General features: G+C 38.7%; 1 protein-coding gene across 2 annotated transcripts in view; it reads right to left on the bottom strand.

Moving 5' to 3' along the window:
- Window positions 1-4,823: 4,823 nt before the first annotated feature.
- LOC139697563 (FHIP family protein GJ17503-like) overlaps window positions 4,824-20,326 on the bottom strand; it is a 23,505-nt gene continuing 8,002 nt past the window's right edge. For both annotated transcript variants that reach the window (XM_071596320.1, XM_071596321.1), the window contains 5 exons: window positions 16,949-17,951; window positions 15,389-15,567; window positions 11,055-11,244; window positions 7,514-7,628; window positions 4,824-7,422 (listed from right to left, as the gene is read on the bottom strand). In XM_071596320.1, the coding sequence (XP_071452421.1) occupies window positions 7,254-7,422; window positions 7,514-7,628; window positions 11,055-11,244; window positions 15,389-15,567; window positions 16,949-17,951 (1,656 nt within the window). In that variant the 3' untranslated portion in view covers window positions 4,824-7,253. The remainder of the gene's footprint in view (window positions 7,423-7,513; window positions 7,629-11,054; window positions 11,245-15,388; window positions 15,568-16,948; window positions 17,952-20,326) is intronic.

Genomic DNA, 20,326 nt, shown 5'->3' with positions numbered 1-20,326 from the left:
CCTATGACATTTTTATCATCATTTTAACGACTTTACACTTCATTCCTTTAATGTTTTTGACAAAGTTTGGACATTCTCACATTTTTTGAGTCCAATGACATCTCTAGTGATTTCATTAATGATGCTCGTTCACATTGCTAGACTGCATATGAAACTTAAGTAAGGATCACCGTTGTAATTAAAAAAATACTCATTTACTTCTGAATTCCTTCAAACTAGTAAAAAGGAATTACCATGGCAGAAAGCAGCCCATTATTAAAGTAAAGATCGGCAGGCAGACATGCTACCTCTGGTCCATCCCCATCCCTTTACTCTAGGACTGTCAATGGCATTTTGACATGATGTCCTCATTTGCAATTTCAATTCTGCCCTTCCTGTCAAACAAGGCACATTTGTCAGAGTATCAGTAATTTTCTGAAGGGTTGTGGAGAACAATGTAGTCACATAAAATTAATAGATTAAAAGTGAAAGTTTCTTGCTTACTAAGAGAAATTGGTATTATTATTACTCAAATTTCAAACCTGTGAAAGCTTACATTGAGATCTCTCTCAAAACAATAAAAACTCAACATAAAACTCTGCCAAGGTCGCCAAACAATGGGAGACGTAACTAACTTTTTACGCACATTGAAAACTTGAAAATCTTTGCATTTATAATATCATCAAAAGGTGGGGTTGGGCAGAGGGTGTAGGGGACTGGGGTGGTTGTGGAATTGAGGAGAGGGGGGTAGGTCCACGGTGGCTAGTCACTGGGTTCCAGGTGGGGGAGAGGGTGCTCTTAGGGTATGTTTATGAGGGGGGAGTGGAAAGGGAAAAGGTGGCCATTGGTGATGGTTAAACCTTTCTTGGTGTGCAAGTTAACATGGCCCATTGTTTGCGGATGACCATTCATCTCACTTTGGCTCCTTGTGTATAATCTGCAACATTAAGTCCACCTGATGACCTTAGCGTTCCTCCGCTCACACCCAAAGACTTCTTGCCTTGTGTCGAATGCCCATGTATGTTGCCTCGCAATCTGTGCATTGGAGACTGTAAACTTAGCACTGCTGAACAGTCTCCGCAGGATCTTTCACTAGTGGGAGAAGGTCGAGAACAGAATCTTAAAAGCCTGCTAATTATTCTCGTTAGTATATCAGATCTGAGAATGGAAATTGGGTATTAAGCATCCAAAAACCCATCCGGAAAATATTACTCTGTTATTTATTGCAAACATGTGAGGCTTGGTAACCAAAAACAGGGCGAGGAAACCGATGATGATGAGATGATTAGAAAGATGGATGAGAGAAGGAAAAAGAAGACTATAAATATGGAGTTATGGAGAAGGAAGCACCAAGAGTTCCATGATAAGCTTAGGCGTGAAACAAATGGGACGAAGAGTGGTGGAACATGCAGTGCAAGGATATGGAAAGTTTACAGAGGAAGGGCGAGATAGGTGTGTTACACAGGAAGGGGAAAGCACTGTCAGGAAGTAAGTAAGAAGGGACAATCGTAGCAAGCAATCTGAGATAAGTCAGGAAATATATAAGTTGAACTAGAAAAGATACAAGAGAGGTGGAAGGAATATATAGAGGTATACTGTAGGATGTACATTAAAGAAATTAGACCAGCTAGATTATATTTATAGACTGAAGAGCACAAGAAACAGATTTACTGAAGCTGAAAAAGATAAAAAAACTATTTAGAATGTGAGAGTCCTTGGACAAACTTAAATACTCAAAATGTAGGAATGGGAAAAGTTCTCCGGGTAAATGAATGAAAAAAATGACTGAAGTGCCATATTATTATTATTAGGTAATCTACCGGTTAAGGTAGGTTTTTGGATGGACACAGCTAATAAATAAAACATTTTGCAACTACTAACAAAACACAAAATTCAGCATCCCTATATCAGGTCCCTCTTCATCTCTGAGTACTTTCTTCCTATCTTCATACCGTCCAAAATCCCTATCCTGTTCCTTCCCTTTCCTCGTTTGCCTAACATTCTCCCCTCAATTACAGTCTTCCACATCCCACTGCCGGTCAACACCCCCTTCATCCACTTTTCCTGCCTCCATAGGATTTCTCCCAACAAACCCCTCTCTTCATCCACCATACCAAGTACTTCCTCATTTGTTTTCTTCTCGGTCCATTTCACCTTATCCATTCTTCTCCACACCCTTATTTCAAAACCCTCCAGTCTACGTCTATCCTCCTGCTTCAATGACCACGTTTCCGCACCGTACATAGCTACGCTCCATATCAAAGTTTTTACGAGTCTTTTCTTAATATCCTTACTCAACGTCCCTGTCATCAACTCCCTTCTCCCTGTGAAAGCCTCTTTGCTAGCGCAATTCTTCTCCTTACGTCCCTACTACTTTGACCGTGTTGGTCCAAAACACTTCCAAGGTATGTAAACTGTTCTACCTGCTCTACTTTTTGCCCTCCTGTTTTAATGTTAAGCTTAGCCTTTTTCTTTCTAGAAAATCACATAACCTTTGTTTTATTAATATTGATTCTCATCCCTTACCCTTCGCACTGAATTTCCAATTCACTAAGCAATACTTGCAACCCCTTGGCTGACTGACAAACTAAAGCTTGGTCATCAGCAAATCTAACTGATTTTACGAATTCCCTGCCCATTTTCATTCCTACCTCCAGTTCCTCCCATGCCTCTTTAATCATTTCCTCTGCATACGGGTTGAACAGCAATGGTGATAATGGGCAACCCTGCCTTACACCTCTTCCTAACACTGCCCAACCAGACTCCTTGTTCCCCACCTGCACATCATCAGCAAATCTAACTTATTTTATGAATTCCCCGCCCACTTTCATTCCTACCTCCAGTTCCTCCCATGCCTCTTTAATCATTTCCTCTGCATACAGGTTGAACAGCAATGGTGATAATGGGCAACCCTGCCTTACACCTCTTCCTAACACTGCCCAACCAGACTCCCCGTTCCCCACCTGCACCTGAGCAGTCAGAGACATGTACAGGTTGCGGATTAGCCTCCTTTCCCTCCAATCTATTCTTATTTTCTGCATATACTCATTAGTTTTCCAAAATGCACTCTATCAAATGCTTTTTCGAAATCTACAAAACAGGCAAATACCTTCTGGTTGTACTCTATATTCCTCTCGATTAATAATCTCATTACTGCAATGGCATCACGCGTACCTCTCCCATTCCTAAACCCAAACTGGTTATCCCCTAAGGAATCGTTTGCTCTCCTCTCTATCCTTTTGTTTATGATTCTGAGAACAACCTTAGCTGCGTGGGATATCAAACTTATTGTCCTGTAGTCCTCACATGATGTAGCCTTTACCTTTTTTGGAATAGGAACTAAAACTGATCTCACAAAGTCTTCCGGCCAGATTCCCTCTTCATAGATACTGCGAATCAGCCCATATAGCCTCTTCCTCCCACATTTGCCTGAACATTTCAGTAGTTCCGCAGGAATGCTATCCACCCCCATGGCCTTATTTAGCTTCATCTCCCTTAATGACCTAAGCTTTCTTCCTCTACGTCATGTTCTTTTTCTATGTCTAACTTTGTTGGTCTAAGTTCTTTACTATACAGTTCTATATATTCCTTCCATCTCTCTTGGATCTTTCCTGCGTCAACTATTATCTTACCTGCCTTATCTCTAACTGTTAGCATAGATCTTCCTTTCTTACTTCCCGATAAAGATTTTACTTTGCTGTTCAGCGCACCAATTTCACCCTTCCTCTGCAGACTTTCCATATCCTGTCTTCCACCATGCTTCTTTTGCTTTATTTGTTGCCCGCCTCAATTAATTATTTAATTCTTTGTACTTCATTTTGCCTAATTCTGTATTTACATTCTTCCATTTTCGCCGCTCATCCATCTTTGTAATCATCTCATCCGTGATCCATGGTTTCCTAGTCCTTTTAGCGTTAACGGTTCCAATAGTGTCTTTTGCGGCTTTAGATAACCCTTTCTTGATACTCTCCCATTTTTCTTCTATAATACTTAGATCTTTACCATTCTTCATGATTTCCTCTACTGCCTGTTTGTACTCCTTCCTTTTCAAACCATTTAATGCTTCTACATTCCATTTTCTAACTCGCCGCCCCTGCCTTATCTTTTTGAAACGGACGCTACATTTCATAATAACTAAATTGTGGTCAGAGTCCGCATCTGCTCTTGGGAAGCTGTGCGAATTTACCCCCTTATTAAATTGAGCCATGATATTATCCATTAATTCAAGGAATTGACGCACTATTTAAAGAAAGAGATTGAATTCTCAAAGTACTTCAATTTTGTACCTGAATTTTATCAGCAGAGAATACTCTAAACCTTCACCCGTGACCTTTTAACAATAAACCCTTGATTCAGAGGATCACAAGTTGTGTTGATTTTGTTGCCACTTTTTAATGTGCATTGCTAAAAGTTATATAATGCACAAGTAATTTCAAGTTATTCTAAATTAATTATGCAGCAAAAGTAATTAATATTATTAAGTCCTGAAGAATATTTTATGACAAAACATATTCATTAAGAATAAAAGCAATATCTTGGTGAAATGTAAAATATTAATCCTTTTTAAGTACCGCACGGCATGTTATTATATCAAAAATGCTGCAATAGTTTCACTTCAGTCAAATTGTCAGTATATTCCGCAAGTGGAAAATGCACTTATCCATCAGTATTGTTTTAAAATGTATGCATTTTGTAGAAGCAGGAAGGTCACATATGATGTAAAATAAATTGATGGTGGGATTATAGCTATAACGTATTGCCATCAGTCCACCTCAATTTAAACAAGCCATCTTCATGACCAACAGCCATCATGGTATTTACAGTAATAATAATAAACATTCATAAAGCCAACGTTTATTTTAGAAAACAACCTTGTACATCACATCATCCAATTGGCACAAGTGTAAATTTATTTTACACTCTACACAAAAGTTCACGAGTGTAAAATGTTGTCAAATAATATTTCAAACTTTCATTAAATGTTTCCAAAAATATGTAAGTACAAGGCTTAAGCTAGCTAAAGCCTCAAATATTATACAACACAATTTGCAACCTTGCAAATTCTAATTTAACATTATTTCTCGATGTAGAAAATTTTGTACATATAAGGCAAAAACAGGTCTAACAGCATAATTAAGCAATTGGCTGATGCAGGGATTAAAATGGCAGGATGAATATTTTCCCAAAAAACTGGGCATGCTTGAAGGATTGTCATTTACTCCCAACACAATGGAAATATATGATGGTAAACTCTGAACTGAGTAATAATCATTCCTTTTAAGCTAGTGCTCATAAAGTACGAATAAAATTATTAATTAAAAGAATACGTACAGACACTACCTATACAGAGGAAAAGATTAGATACTTTTACAAAAACGTTATCAGATGGCGTAGGTGTCCAAAAATTATTGCAACACTTATTTCTCTTTGCAAGTAAGGAAGAAAAACAAAGCAGATGATCAGAATATAACATATTATCCAAAGTCCTCAAAGATGCACCCACAAGCCATTTTCATACCACAAATATTTATCAATAACATAATCAACCTCAATACGAAATCATGCGACAACCATTACCTCATATATTTCAAAGTGAAAAATGATTAATGTAACTACAGTGCAATGGACCAGACGAAATGAAATAGCACCCTATTTCATTCCCACTCCACTTGAATTTAATAACCTACCGATGACATCAGTAGTTGCCACTGACATTTATGACATATGTGCCAACTAATTATGCTACGAGGATACAAAAGAAACTAACACAAACAAGAGTTATTTCTTTGTCGATCCAACAAAATATTTGCTTATACAAAAGTTATAAATATAAAAGAACAGACACTTCCATAAACTTTCAAAGTTTTAACGAATTATCTACTTTTTAAAAACCAGCTATTAGTATGTTGCACTGTTAAAAGTTTGGCTAGTTTCTCAAACTATTCCAAAAAAATGCACCCTTGAACTACCAAAAAAAAATGGTAGTTCATCAAGATAATATTGGGTTAAAGAAAAATTTCAACAAATTAGTTAATTAGGAATTGGTGAGCTCATCATCACCATCCTTCACAAACGAAGGAACAATAGAAATATATATATATGTACACACACACATGATAATACAATTAACGCACCCACTGGTGTGGTCTCAAACTTTCCTGGGTTAATACCTGAGCTTTGAACACGAAAAATGAAAGCAAAAAGCATTATCTAAAAAAAAGCTACAAAAGAGTCCAATTGAAACATTAACGTGATCTTCCAGCAAGAAAAATACCCGAACACACTAAGCAAAGCCAATTGCATTTTGAAAACTGGGACATTTTAGCCTGAAGCTATAATGTTAATCAGTATTCTTACATTAAACCCAGCTCATCTTGTTCAAACCACGTAGGTACTCTTTTGATTTCCTCTTAACATTAAGCAATAAGATAAATTAATTTATTTTTTTTGGTGTGCACTCTGGGAAGGAAATAAATTTGAATGCAGCTCATTCATGTCCATTGAACCAGTCGAATGAAAAGTGTGAAGGCTCTTACAACATGAATCGCAATAACTTCTGCTCACAGGCTAAAATTCCACAAATACCCATTTAGCGACAACTCATATCAAACTACTGACCACCCCTTATAACATCAACATAAAGGCGACAGTGCAGCAACAATCACAATGGTAGTGCATAATTATGTGCTAACATATATTATTTCACGGATCTAAATACATTATTTTATCACTTTGTAAAGGTTAAAAAAAAACCCAGAGTTATTTCACGGTTGATAGCACACACGACCATGTGGCATGGAAGACAATACCCAAAGAGTTAGGAGAGTAACTTTTCCAAAATTTGGTTCAAAGCAGCTCAGTCACTAAAAAAGTCCAACCAGCAATTAGTAAAAACAATATAAAGTACGAAATGAACTGGGATTTTCTCTTATTGACTCGGTAAAATCACAGTTCCTCCCAAATGAACACAAATATTCTGGTTTTAAGAAATACACAAATGAAAATGCACCAACAGAAATGGAAAATGAGCTTTTCTCTAGAATTATTTAGAAAATTGAATGGGATATAGAGAGTCACCAAATGAGATGTAACCAACATAAATACATATTTTTTTTACACATGAGATCATGTCTATATTCTAGACTACTTACCTTTTAAAAAAGGTTATTAAATGTTATAAATTAAATTTTCTGATCCACATTAAACATTTTATGTTACAACAACAACCATTAGACCCACTTCTTCATTCTATTTATTAATATGGCAAGGATATATTAAGAGACATCTTTAAAAGGATAACTGCTCATAACAAAATGCTCCTGTGTTATTGCAGCCAATTCTTTCAGCCATTCATCCAAAATCACAGCGGACATAACTACATTCCAAAGCTCCTTCCTATCATCTTTAGACTCTGAGGAACCCCAAGACAGTCGATGGATGTAGCTGAAATGAATCAAATAATATGGATCACAGCAACTTTTTGAGTTTGAATTACCTTCACCAAAGTATTTGTTAGTCGGATAGAAAATCTTACCGATAGCCAGAACCGTCAGCATTGGTCTGCAGCTTCTCATGAGAATTGGTGCTCGCGGTCGCTCTTTTGAAAACAGATGACAATCGGGATGAAAAACTTTCACGCTTTGCGTCACCTGTAAGATTTTTATACGTAAAATAATAAGATGAATTTAAGAGTAAAAACAATTTTACATGCTGCTGTTCATGTAGTTAGCTGTCAAGGGCCAACTGAACCTGAAGAGAAGACCTGAAATTGTTTACAAGAATATACAGTGGAATCTCACTTAATGGGCACCTTGCATAGCAAATCATTCGCATAACCGGGAAAAATATTTTAACGGAAAATGTCTCGGTTAACCTGTGACTTTTTGCATAATGAGTGATGAGGAGAGGGGGATTCCTGGAATGATTGCGCACCTCCAACTTCAGGTTTGTCTTGAGCCCTTGTTCCGCTAGCGTCTTTGTGTCGTTTTTGATTTCTCCAACCTTGTGTTCAGACACATAATTAGTCATTTTTTTGAGCAAAGTTTTAAAAATGCCCCCCAAAGAAAATTCTGCAAGAAGACAGCCAAATGGGAATAAAAATAACAGTAGAAATGAAAAGTAAAAATTATTGCAAAACGGAAACGAGGAGTGAGTGTGGCTAATCTAGCACACACATACGATTTTAAGATTAAGGAGATAGAAGCAAAGAGAGCGACAAGAATATCTGCGCACTGGCTACATATTCTCTATGATTCTGAGGGTCACCTGCTGCTGCAATAGGTTTTTAATTTTGACAAGAAGGGTCTTCCTTGGAAGAAGATGCAGAAGAAAATTTATATTAGTGCACATATCAGTGGAGACGAATGCATTACCCTGCCACAAGCCAACGAAAGGTCATCTCATGATGCTATTTTGTGCCAATTTGAAAATAAACCCTGCTTGTTTACTACCATTCAGAAATCCCATGAGCCTTCCAGAAGGGTCAAGTCCTAAACAGCAGGCTAAATGTAATGTGCAGGTCATGGGAAAGTGGCATCGCACCACTTGCACGATGCATCACCCTAATTAGGCAGCAGCCATGCAAACTAGAAATAAACAAGTTATACAGAACTGCATTTTTATATCTGTAAGTGAGGTTATAACCATTCAATAGGAGATTAAATTTACACTACGCACATGAAACATATAATACAGATACACAGAAAGCAAGACTCTAAACATCATGATCCGTGCATCTTTCAATAACTCTTTATAAAATTCAAGAGAGAGGACGGGTAGTACTTGGAAAGGTTTGCTTTTAATAAACCTCTCTCACAAAACTGCTGTCAAAGTTTCAGCTACATCCATCATCATTTTCTTAGACTTTTGAAGCAACAGAATGTTGTTGATTTAGAATAGAAGGAAAAAAGAAATGAGTATCATTTGAAGATGAACACACCTATTTGAAGGACTTAACACCAAAAGATATCAAAGTAGAGTTGGATGAAGTTCAAAGCACTCTTGCTCACAATTGGGCAAATGAATCAAAACGTGGCCATACCAATGATGAGCATTGTTTGGGATGTCGAGTGGAAGTGAATTCCTACAAAACAATTGACCAGAGATAGTTTGTGGAAAACATAGACTCGGAGATTGAGTTAAGCCCACTTGTACATTCAATCAAACGTTGAACTGCAGACTTAACACGACCAACTTGGAGGGATAATTAGTACAGGAGGTGTTCCATTCAAGTGTGCTCATTTGTTCTTGGTCGTGCCCCAGTGAGCTGATCTGCACAGCCTGAATAGAAAGCACATATACTCTAACAACACAAGCCATTGATGGCCAAAATACTGAGAACATAGGAAGCGTGCTAGTCTAGATACATTTTCTCTCCACAAGAAAATAAATAATTTCAGTGTTCACTTCTAATGGGGGGGCATGGAAAATGGGGTGGAATTCCATTTTTAAGGATACAATATGTCAGGGTAAGCAATGAAAAAATACGTGAATTTACTTCTCATTACACAAAATGTAGCATACAGGCACAATATTTTTAACACCGATTAAGTTCACATCATAAGGATGGCTTAAGCATGAATGTTTTGTTAGGTGATCTCAGTTATGCATAAAAAGTCACATGCATGTTAACCAATCCCTATATTACTATATACAAGGTGCATTGTAAGCATTTCTCTTTATGATAGGGCATGTTTCTTTTACTGCCTTGGGATAGAAATTACGTTGCAGATAGTATGCAAAGAGCACAGTTGGTTCCCTTTTGGCTTTGAGGTTCAGGGCCATTTTCTCATTCAATGGCATGCTCTCAGGGCCAGGGCCCTTGAGAGCATGCCATTGAATCAAGCGTGATTCCAAACTAATACATACGTTTTTAATTTTGTTTTCGTTTTGGTTACTTGAAATGACAACTAAAAAGACCCCGAAAGATATAGTAGATGAAGAACTGGTGAAATACTTGTTATCGCTAAGTGATGACGATTATCCCGAGGAATACGGTGAGAGCGAGAGTCTGAGTGACCATATGAATTCAGATTCAGATGACTCTGACATTGTGATGCAGAGGAAAAAGCCAAGAGTTATATGGGAAAGAGGAGAAGATGATATAATCATTGATATGACTGATGTAATTTCACCACCACCAGGGCTCAACGTAACCTCTGTAACACTTGGAGTGCTGATGCCCTTAGTTATGTTGAAATACCGGGTCCCAAGCATGTGCCATCAGCACAGTCTGCAGATCCCACAGCATTCTTCAATTTGTTTTTAGTCCCTCGGGCCATGGAATCTGTTTACACACAAAACCAACATTCAACGAACAGTTCCCAGCCGCCCATGGCACAATATCCCCAAGCTTGAGTGAGGCAGAGGCATTTTGTCATTCGCAGTAGCAGATTCTCAATAGGATTGATTGCTATTATCCTGAAAATTGTCGTTTGTGGTGAAAAACATGGCCAGAAGTAAAACATGGTCCCATAAGTGCGCATACAGCGTAAAAAAAAGGTGTGCACAGCATTTGTTAGGTTCACTTTGAGGGCTAAATGAACTGCCAAATGGTAACGAAAAAGCCCTAAAAAGAGGCTGACTGTACGATCAGATAAAGTGGGACTATGTAGGGGCAGACAAAAAGTTAAGCCATTCGCTAGGTATTCCTTACATATTATTATTATTATTTTTTTCCTCGTTTCTATTTTGTCATTTCTTCAATTTATCAATAGCAGTTTAATTATAAAATGTTTAAACAATTATTTCACTATTTTGCCCAAAAGTCAAAATAATGATGCCAAAAGAAATATTTTTCAAATTTATAACTTTGAAATAAATATAAATTTTTCAAATGAAGCATAACAATAGCATTATTAATAATTAATTCAAATCAATTAAAATCATACATTGATATCGAAAACAACAACTTCAGAATTTCCTAAAACGATACATTTAACTAAAATACCCTGTCCCGCATTTCTCGCTAGTACCGCTCGCATAAGTTGGCACTTACAAACCCTTCATTTCATCCAATGCTTTACACTAGATGAATGATCCGTTCAACATTGGAAGTGACATCAGGAAGCTCTTACCTCTGGAAAACGGCTCAGGTATAGATGTGCGTCTGGACGTGGCAGCAGGAGTTTCAGCTATGTGCTTCCTGACATTAACCAACCTCTCTTCTCGGCTGATGAGAAATTGCTGTGCTTGGAATATTAACTCATTCACATTCTCTTGTTTGCTTAAGTATGACTCAATTTTGTGTTTCAAAGACTCCAAAACCTGTAAAATAACGTCATTATATTAGGTAAGTACATGCCCATCAATTTGAAGGAATGATTTACCAGCATTAGGCTGAGTATATATTATTAATGGTGACAAGGTTGCTCTTTTACACTCAACTATCGGGTTAATGAGAAGCAATCCACATTCAGGGCATTACCTAACAAAACGTTGGCCCTAGCATGAAACCTCTTCAGGAGGGAAGGTATCTCAGGAGTGGACCACACTGCTGTGTTCGAACGGGACTTGTTAGTTTGGGAGACCACTTGCCAGAGCAAAAAATCCACAATGCTTCCAATTAAAAGCAGGATATTCAATAAAAAGTCAGAGGGACTACTAAGGCGAATTATATGAAATTCCTTATTTAAAAAGGATGATACCCAAAATCGGCTATGAACATTCTCAAGATGACGCACAAGTAATTATAATAACTAAATAAATTCTGGGACGGCCTCAAGCTGATCTCTGGATTAATCCATTTTGATGGCTTGTTAAAAAGCTCAGGCTTTAGAAATTTATGCTCAATCAACTCAAGGAAATAGCTCAACTCAAGGAAAGCAGTCTCTCATCAAGTATGCGACAATAAAGAATACGGATGTACTTCCCTTGCTCTGTTGAAGTGCTGCAAAAGAAAATGTTCATGCCGTAAAATTCTGTTTTAATAGCATAAGGGTCACATAAATATTCCATAATAGACAACATTTCTCGACAAATGCTGCCCGTATTTATTATGTCAGCAGTCATCAGAATTGACGAAAATAAAAACTATATGCCCACACATTGGATGTTAAATAATTTATTCTCCCTTTCATTAATTTTTAAGTTCTGTGGATTACAAGGGTGAGAACACAGGCATAATATTCATGATCTACTCGTAATTTACTGCTACGTGCACAGAATAAGCAGCCACTATTAGCCAATTAGCAGCCAACGAGCAGCTCATTCGATTATAGTTCTTGATTCAATATTTTGGAGTGATAGAGTAACAAAATATTGCATATTGTACAGGGTTCAATTGCATTGTCAATGGAGGCTCTCCTAGGAAATGGAAAACCTGCTATAGCATAAAATCTACGGTGTGATTCCTGAGATATCATATGCATACATAGGAGGTGAATGAAGCAGAGATTATTAAAATTTCTGGTGATGAAGAAGATGCTGAAATCAGAAATGGAGTAGATCCTCAGCCTTAAGCTGAACGATTGATTTCCAAATTACATGCTGATGCTTAGTTTCAATTTGAATAATTAAAGAACTTCTGCATTTTGAAAGGCAATAATGATGCATTAAGTATTTTAACTAATGCGAGGTTAAATGTTGTGGAATTCATAACCAAAAGAAAAAGCAAACCAAAATCAATGATTTCTTTACATGCACCAAAGATTCTCCATGCACCGAAGATACTACATAATAGTTAGTTACTTTCTGCTGTAAGAATAGTATTTGTAATTAACAATATGGTATATATTATGTATTATTTGTGTTCCCGTATTTTCCCATTGATAACATGTGTGTTACTTATACAAATATGTTCAGACGATCAAAGAAAATGACGATGCACGTTATTCAATGAAATTTGAAAAATACAAACATTTACACAATAATTAAAAGAAGGGTCTCGCAAAAACAAATTAGTCTGGAAGTATGCCTTTCTCACTGCAATCTATTTTATACAGATCCGCTACTGTTACAGCTATTTCATCTCATAAATCCATGAGAAAAAGAAGAAACATAATTTCTATTCTTCATTCATTCTAATACATAGCACTTCATGCATACGTAGATCACTCGAATCCAAGACATTCGCGTCACCTGAATCACAATTTATTGAATTAAGTGCATTTATTATCTCTTCTGGCCCATCACCGAGTTCACTCTCCAAAGTTAGCTCTTCCTCATCTTCTAGCACAGGCGTTGAAATATTGTCTAAAGCTCTTTTGAATCAATTTCTTTCACAAGTCACTCTGACACCATGCCAACTTTCAAGGATCCTCCGGCTTATTTCTTCCTATGATACTCTTTTAATCCTTCATGATTCCATGTAGTCTTTCATACCAGACATCATCCACTTTTCCCAACTAGAACGTAACTTTGATTTGAAAGATTAATTAATGGATTAATTAAGATTCATCCTGGCAGCCTTGCGATTTCCCTTTTCTTTCGGGAAATTGATGGCTTCTAGCTTATGGGTGATTTTCTTGAGAAAATTCTTGATTACAAAAGCTTAACTCGATTCAGGTTTGAAAAAATCGCCATGCAGGAGGCACTTTCATAGAACTTGGAGGAAGTCTAGAACAGCTGAGCGGCGATACTAACAAAGCAAACAAATCAAGGAAATTCTATTTCATTCATTCTTTTATTTTTTTAAGATTTGATCCACTGAAAGTTACTTTATACAGCAAATAAAAGGGCACACAAACCTATGTCTCGTTTCGACTTACCAATCATAGTGAAAAAAGCATTAAGGCTGTATATTTTTTATTTTTTTATCCTTCTGTTGTTTGGAATTGATTCCAATCACCTGGCTCTAATCTTCTGTTTACTTATGGTAGATATAGCCACAGGCAATTATGATTTCATGTATTCATTGGTCGTCACCATCTATTAGTTATGGATATAGATGCATTTTTGTGCACAATAAATATAATTTTCATGTGCATATACTTATACAGATCGGCAGCATCTATACATGTTCAAGATAACTATGAAGCTCTGGGCGCACGGTATCTATAAAAATTCATGATAACTACAAAGTTCTAGATGCGCGCTTTATCGATGGGAAAATACGGTAATTCAAACTTCATTTCATTACAATGCAACAATTTCAGAGAGTAAAAATCATTCACCTGGACCATTTTTGGTCCACTACCTCTGAAATGGTTGCATTTCTATAGCACACTTAGCGGGTGACAGCGTTTCATAAGTTACTGTTGTGGCAAATCCCGGAGTTTCTTTAAATTTATTCGATTGATAATAATTGAATTTACACATAATTAATTCATCTTGAATTGCCTCAAATTCATTTAATATACATAATACTTGCTTGAATACAAGTTCCTAGTGGTGTCTCCTAAGGGTGATATGTATGGGATAATTACATTAAAAAAACTAAGGCAATGCGTTATTGAGGAAAGATGAAGGCTAAGTTAAATGTTAAATGTGAGGGAAAAAACTGGAGACGTGGATGGAGAGTCGAGATGAGCAGTGTTAAGAATAGGAGTACGGCAGGGATGCCCACTATCACCGGTGCTTTTCAAAGCATAAGTGGAGGATATGATAAGTGTGGCATGGTTTGCAGATGATCTTTAGTTTGCCAGTCAGCCAAGGGTTTGCAAACGTTGCAGAGTGAATTAGAGGTCAGTGCAATAGGAATGGGATGAGAATAGATGTCAACATAACAAAGGCACAACGGCTAGTGAGTAAGTGAGCTAGTAATAAATGTAAACAACAAAGGCAAAGACGGCTAGTGAGAAAGAGAGAGGCTAAGTTAAATGTTAAAATAGGAGGGCAAAAACTTAAGCAGGTGGATCTCTCTCCAGTTTCGTACGAAAATGGTCAAAGTAGGGCATAAGGAGAAGAACTGCATTAGGCAAAGAAGCTTTCTCATAGAGAAAGAAGATGATGACTTTGATTTATCCGTATTTGGGCAAAACAATCATAGCATATGAACAGACCACAACTAGAAGCTGGATTTTTGCTGTAAATAATCCATTACACAAAATAAAAATGGGTTCATTATTAAAAAAACTGTGCACCTTTAAAATACTCTGCTGTGAGCGGAACTTGCTTTGTTTCCAGCTTACAAATGAATTCTAAAACCAATGCAGGAACACTTGCCCCTTAATAACAGTCATTTTACACACACCTTCACCTTCGTGGGGTATTAAGTAGATGTAGACGTTATTGCTCCTGTTCACTGTTTTCTTTGTGACTGTAACATTTGTATTCAAACTCTAATTACAATGTATTGTGTTTGGCAGGAATATTTGCAATCAAAGTGAGACATTCCATTACTGTCTTTTAGGAACCAATAAACGTAATTATCACTACTGTAGCCATTCATTTGTTGAAAAAAATAAGCGCGTATGCTGCAGAACAACCAGAGATACCCACAGCCATGAAATTGCATCAGGGGAACACTGACCTGGAACAGAGAGCGGATACTAGGCTGGAAGATAAGGGTGTGATTCAGAAGGAACGAATGGAGGAGTGGTTGTGGGTACGTGGCCAGCCTCGAGATGAGCCCTGTCAAGTGCAAGTTTATGTACAAGTTGTTGAACATCATCCCCTCCAACTTCTTCAACAGTATTTCCATAAAAGGACCTGGAAAGTAAATGGCGACAATCAAATTAAAAACTTGCATTCTGTCAAAAAAAACAAATACAATAAACTACACTACTCCAGACTTCACTCCATGGAATTTTGAACATGTATTGAAAAAGAAAACGATTCCACCATTCCCACACTTCCCCACTTCAAATGTGTACTTGAAGAATGGTATTCCATTCATTGCAGAGATCACATTTCCCATGGAAATGATTCCCAACTTTGGAGTCAAGATCACTCACACCCAATCAACGGTCCTCCACAACAATCTGCTCTACTTGTCTAACTATGTTTTTTGGTTCAGCTGGTCCAACATCATCGGGTGCCTGGATGATGATGTCTGGCGACAAAACAATGACCATGAAAAATAAAAGATTCGAGTCGAACTAGCAAAGGTCGTCTTCATTCACGTAAGCTTAGCAAGGAAGACTTCCACCAAGTAATGCCCAAGTAAATGCCTTTCTCATGGTTGTAGTCACATGCCATTCGGCCTTCTTTCAATGGTCACACCCACAAATACTAATGTTTAACATTAACAACTAAATGCTTCACTAAACTGACAATGAATTACAATGGGTGATAAAACCAGTCAAGTAGAGAAAATGGATGCTGTTCTTGTACACTAATGTAACATCACTTCAAGTATTGAAAACACTTCCCAAACCAGCAGCGGCTAAACAAACCCAATGCAGCCATCTATGACTTGTATTCTTACAGGATGTCCCCATAATTTAAGCTATACAACATCATCTATTTGCGCAATTATTCCCAAGAAAAATTTGGGTCACCCTGGCACTTGAGTGAACCCTTACATGATCATTGCAAAACGCGCCATTCTTTTGTTGTGATGAAAACGAAATATTTTCATCATGTCCCACCAAGTACACCAAATGGATGTACAGCACAAATAATGATCCAAGGTAATAAGGAGCTGGACCGAGTGACACAATTAATTCCTTTGACAAAAGACAACAAGAATAAACTAGTTTGCCAGAGTTTCAATAGGACCAAGCTTGAACAAACACTTTTTAAATTCCTCTGGTCTTCAGGAAAAATTGTAAATGATTTTTACATAATGACATTTTAAGTTACTGTTTCATAATTTGCAAATTTGTTTTGTAATTAAGACATGGGTTTCCTTGATCAATGTGAACGTGTTCCAAAAAAACTCCTATTCCTTCCATTATCTTTCACAACATCCCACACAATATTGCTGACTAACACTTCTGTCAACCAATTCACCTTACGACCTAGGTTCCTCAATGTACCTCAATCATTAGTCAGGGAATGCCTGCATATGGTATGACTTCATACTGATTGCAAGCTGATCAAACTTAAACATGCATCTGTAAAATACACTTACACGATAAGAACTTACCAATATTGGGAGTGGTGTTATACACATCCAAATAGATACCCTCTCTCGAAAATTGTTGATTAGAACCACCAGAAGAGGTCACATCACCGAAGCAGGGGCTGAAGCCCGAGTCCACTGGCCTCGAATCAGCCTTCCTCCTTTCCTGAATATCCTCCTGTTCATTTTCAGGAGTGTTCTCCCTAGATTCCTTGAAGGGAAAGCTCTCATATCCACTGCTTTCACCCATCGACAACTGACTGCCATCTTTCATCATCCACTGCTGACTAACATCTAGAACACCATCGCCCGCGAAAAACCCTTTGCCCTCCTCACACGCGCTCACCTTGCTCATCCTCTTATCGCTCACTTTCAGTTTCAACACGCCCTCCCCCAAATCTACATTCCCTGAGTCCGGGAAGGGCTTCGCCAAACCCTCACTCACCCCCTCCGCCACGGACTTCTCATCCATTCGACAAGTCCTGTGCATCAACCCGTTTCGCCCAGAGTGCCGCTTTATTTGGTCCAGAGCATCGCACGGTGGGTCATCGCCATCGTACCGGTACGTCCAGCAGCGGCATGCCTTGGTGCAGTCACCGACGTTCCGCTTGGCATCCAGGATGTACATCACGTAGTTCCCAAAGAGCGAATCAGTCTTGGTGGGGGAAGCAAAGTGGGGCTCGCACCCCGAGATGGCTCGTCGATGCTGGCTCACGGGCGTGAGTGCTGGAGGGAGTGAGTGGGCAGGATTGGAAAGGGCCGCGAGAGCGTCACGTGGGGGCGGGAGCGCCTGCAGGGAGGGGTGCGAGCCAGGCGGCACCCTGGCTGAGGAGAGGCAGCACGCAGGGGAGAGCGAGAGGAGCTTGAGGGCACCCAGGTTGTAGGTGCTCATGTCGCACACCCTCCTCCGCTGGGACAGCATCACGTGGGAGCAGGGGATGAGGTAGCGGAGGATCAGCTCCAGCATGACATCCTCGCAATTCAAATCCACCAAGGTCTCAAACAGAGCCAGAGAAACAAGGCAAAGCTGAAAAGGAATAAAGAAGTTTATTATATTATCCTATTACATATTGATTTTGTAAATTGAATTTTTCAGAGAGAAAAAAATCTCTGTTTACAACCCCTTGGGAATATGACTATGCACAACTATATAACTGTTTATTATGACCTAGGTGAAGGGTCGTGGTAGTCTAGGGGGTAGAGTGTTGGACCGCTGTCCGGTGGGCTCAGTTTGATTCCCAGGCACACCAGTCCGGGCACCCTCATCTCCACCCAAGATGTCTATTTTTCGGGTACCAGATCTTCCTGGGAAACCATAACCGGCACAGGGAAAGGAACTGGCCCCACCTACCCTGATGTGTGAATTTCACACGCCATTTGGCATAGTACTGGGTGAACCCTACCATCACCTACCAAACCGACCTCTGGCTCGATTACTGCATTTATGGTTTTATGACCTAAGTTATACCTGCTACAGCATCATCAGGCATATATCTATTTCACTGCCTTGTTTCACCCGTCATCATGGATTCCATGATCATTCCCAGAGGCCAATGCTGCTTTGACTTTGGCTCATTTATGAAATAACAGACATGCCATAGTAAGGTGGCTGTGCTCAGTAAATGGCACGACTAATCCACTACAGCTTATGCCGGTGTTGTGTTATGCCTGCGTCCATGACTAAGGGGGAGGTGGTCGAGGGGAGATATTCAATTGAGGGAAATACCTAATTGGAGTATTAAATCGTGACATAAAGAAATAGAGGAATGACATGCTCATGATATTGGAAGATCAAAATGGAAGGGTCCAAATTTCTGCAAAGGAAGAAAATCTGAGGTGCCAATTTCTCCAGCAACATTCAAAATCAAAAAGATGCCGTCAGTGCTGATGCTGCAAGTTTGATGGCTTTCAACTTCCAGTGGATATGTCCAGGACGGCCTGCATCTTTTGTGGCACTCGCACTTTGTAGCCATTGGCATCTCAACATGCATCCAGCCAACAGCTTTGCAACTTAATTTCCCCATTTTGAAAAGCCCATTTGCTCCCTCAAATGCCACAATTTCCCCAAGTTTTACTGTTCCCTCATTGTAAATGATAAATCAACATTTTACGGGATAAACTGCAATGAGAGATGCAGTCTTTTAATGCTAAATGCTATACACATCATCCATTTTGGAGGTATTGCACATGCTTTTATTGCGATGTAACAATCCATGGCAGCACGGTTAAACTGGTTGGGAAATGTGGTAGGGGGTTTGCCCTTCCAACACAACCGGTTGCCAGTTTGCTCTGAACAGTGTGGAAATAAAAAATAGTGACTTTGTGATTCCACAGTAAATTTATTATGATATGATCCAGGTTTTGACGTTTAATGTTGTTCTTCAGGTTAAACGCCAAACCCCAGGTGGCTCGTTGAACGTCAAAATCCGGGTCGTGTCGTAATAAATTTTCTGTGGAATCTCAAAGTTACTATTTTTTTCGTTTCCATATGATTTTTTCAATTCCATAAAGTTACCCCGGAAACCAACAATTATACTGAACAGTCTGAGTCGAAAGACGTGCCTCCACATCAAGTTTGTTTTTCGACTTTGTAACAAAATGCAGTGCCCAGCCACACGTCCTTCATTGTTACCATTTCCTGCCCCAGAGCACCACCTGAATGGTCCCCCAGCTGCTGTAGTCCCGATTTGGCTCCATACGACTTTTTTTGCATTCCCCGAATGAAGAGAGAGCTGAAAGGTAAGTATTTGGAGACCGTGGAAAACATCCAAAAGCATGTTACTTTAAGTTCCTGAGAGGCATTCCCGTTAAGGAGTTCCAGGGTGCCTTCCACGAGTGGCAGACACGTCTCCACAAGTGTATTGCTTCAGGGGGAGAGTATTTTGAAGACTTTTAAGCATTTGTACGATCAATAAATCTATTTTTCCCAGAGAATGAGAATTACTTTTATGATGGATGCGGTATAACAAGGGAAAATCATGTCCTGTGCACACCATGTAAGACTGAATCGAAATACACCTCCGCCAAGCACACCACCTCGCTTCCAAGTGATGATTTGAGCATACAATTGCTATGGCTCTGCCCTGCAGCAGCAATCTTAACACCTAACCAAACCAGAGCAGTGTCACTGAGAAAGAGGATCCCTTCATATCCAAACGTGCAAGTGGGAGAGCCAACACTTCAACATTGCTCCTTTACCAGCACTGATCATAACTATCCCCAGCAATTAACTTTGCGACAAAATATAGGTCGGCCCAAATTTTTAAATCAGCAATAATAGCAATCTACCAATATGGGAAACAAAAGCGGCTTAGGTTTCTGACTTGGGACCTTTACCACAATTCATCTCAATCAATGTGCCAGATGATTCTACATTAAAATATAAAATTTATGAATCCCCAC

The sequence above is a fragment of the Hetaerina americana genome, unplaced genomic scaffold (genome assembly GCF_022747635.1).
Source record: "Hetaerina americana unplaced genomic scaffold, ioHetAmer1.1.p SCAF_8, whole genome shotgun sequence".
NCBI classification, from domain to species: domain Eukaryota; kingdom Metazoa; phylum Arthropoda; class Insecta; order Odonata; family Calopterygidae; genus Hetaerina; species Hetaerina americana.
This window is presented reverse-complemented; position numbering and strand designations above follow the sequence as displayed.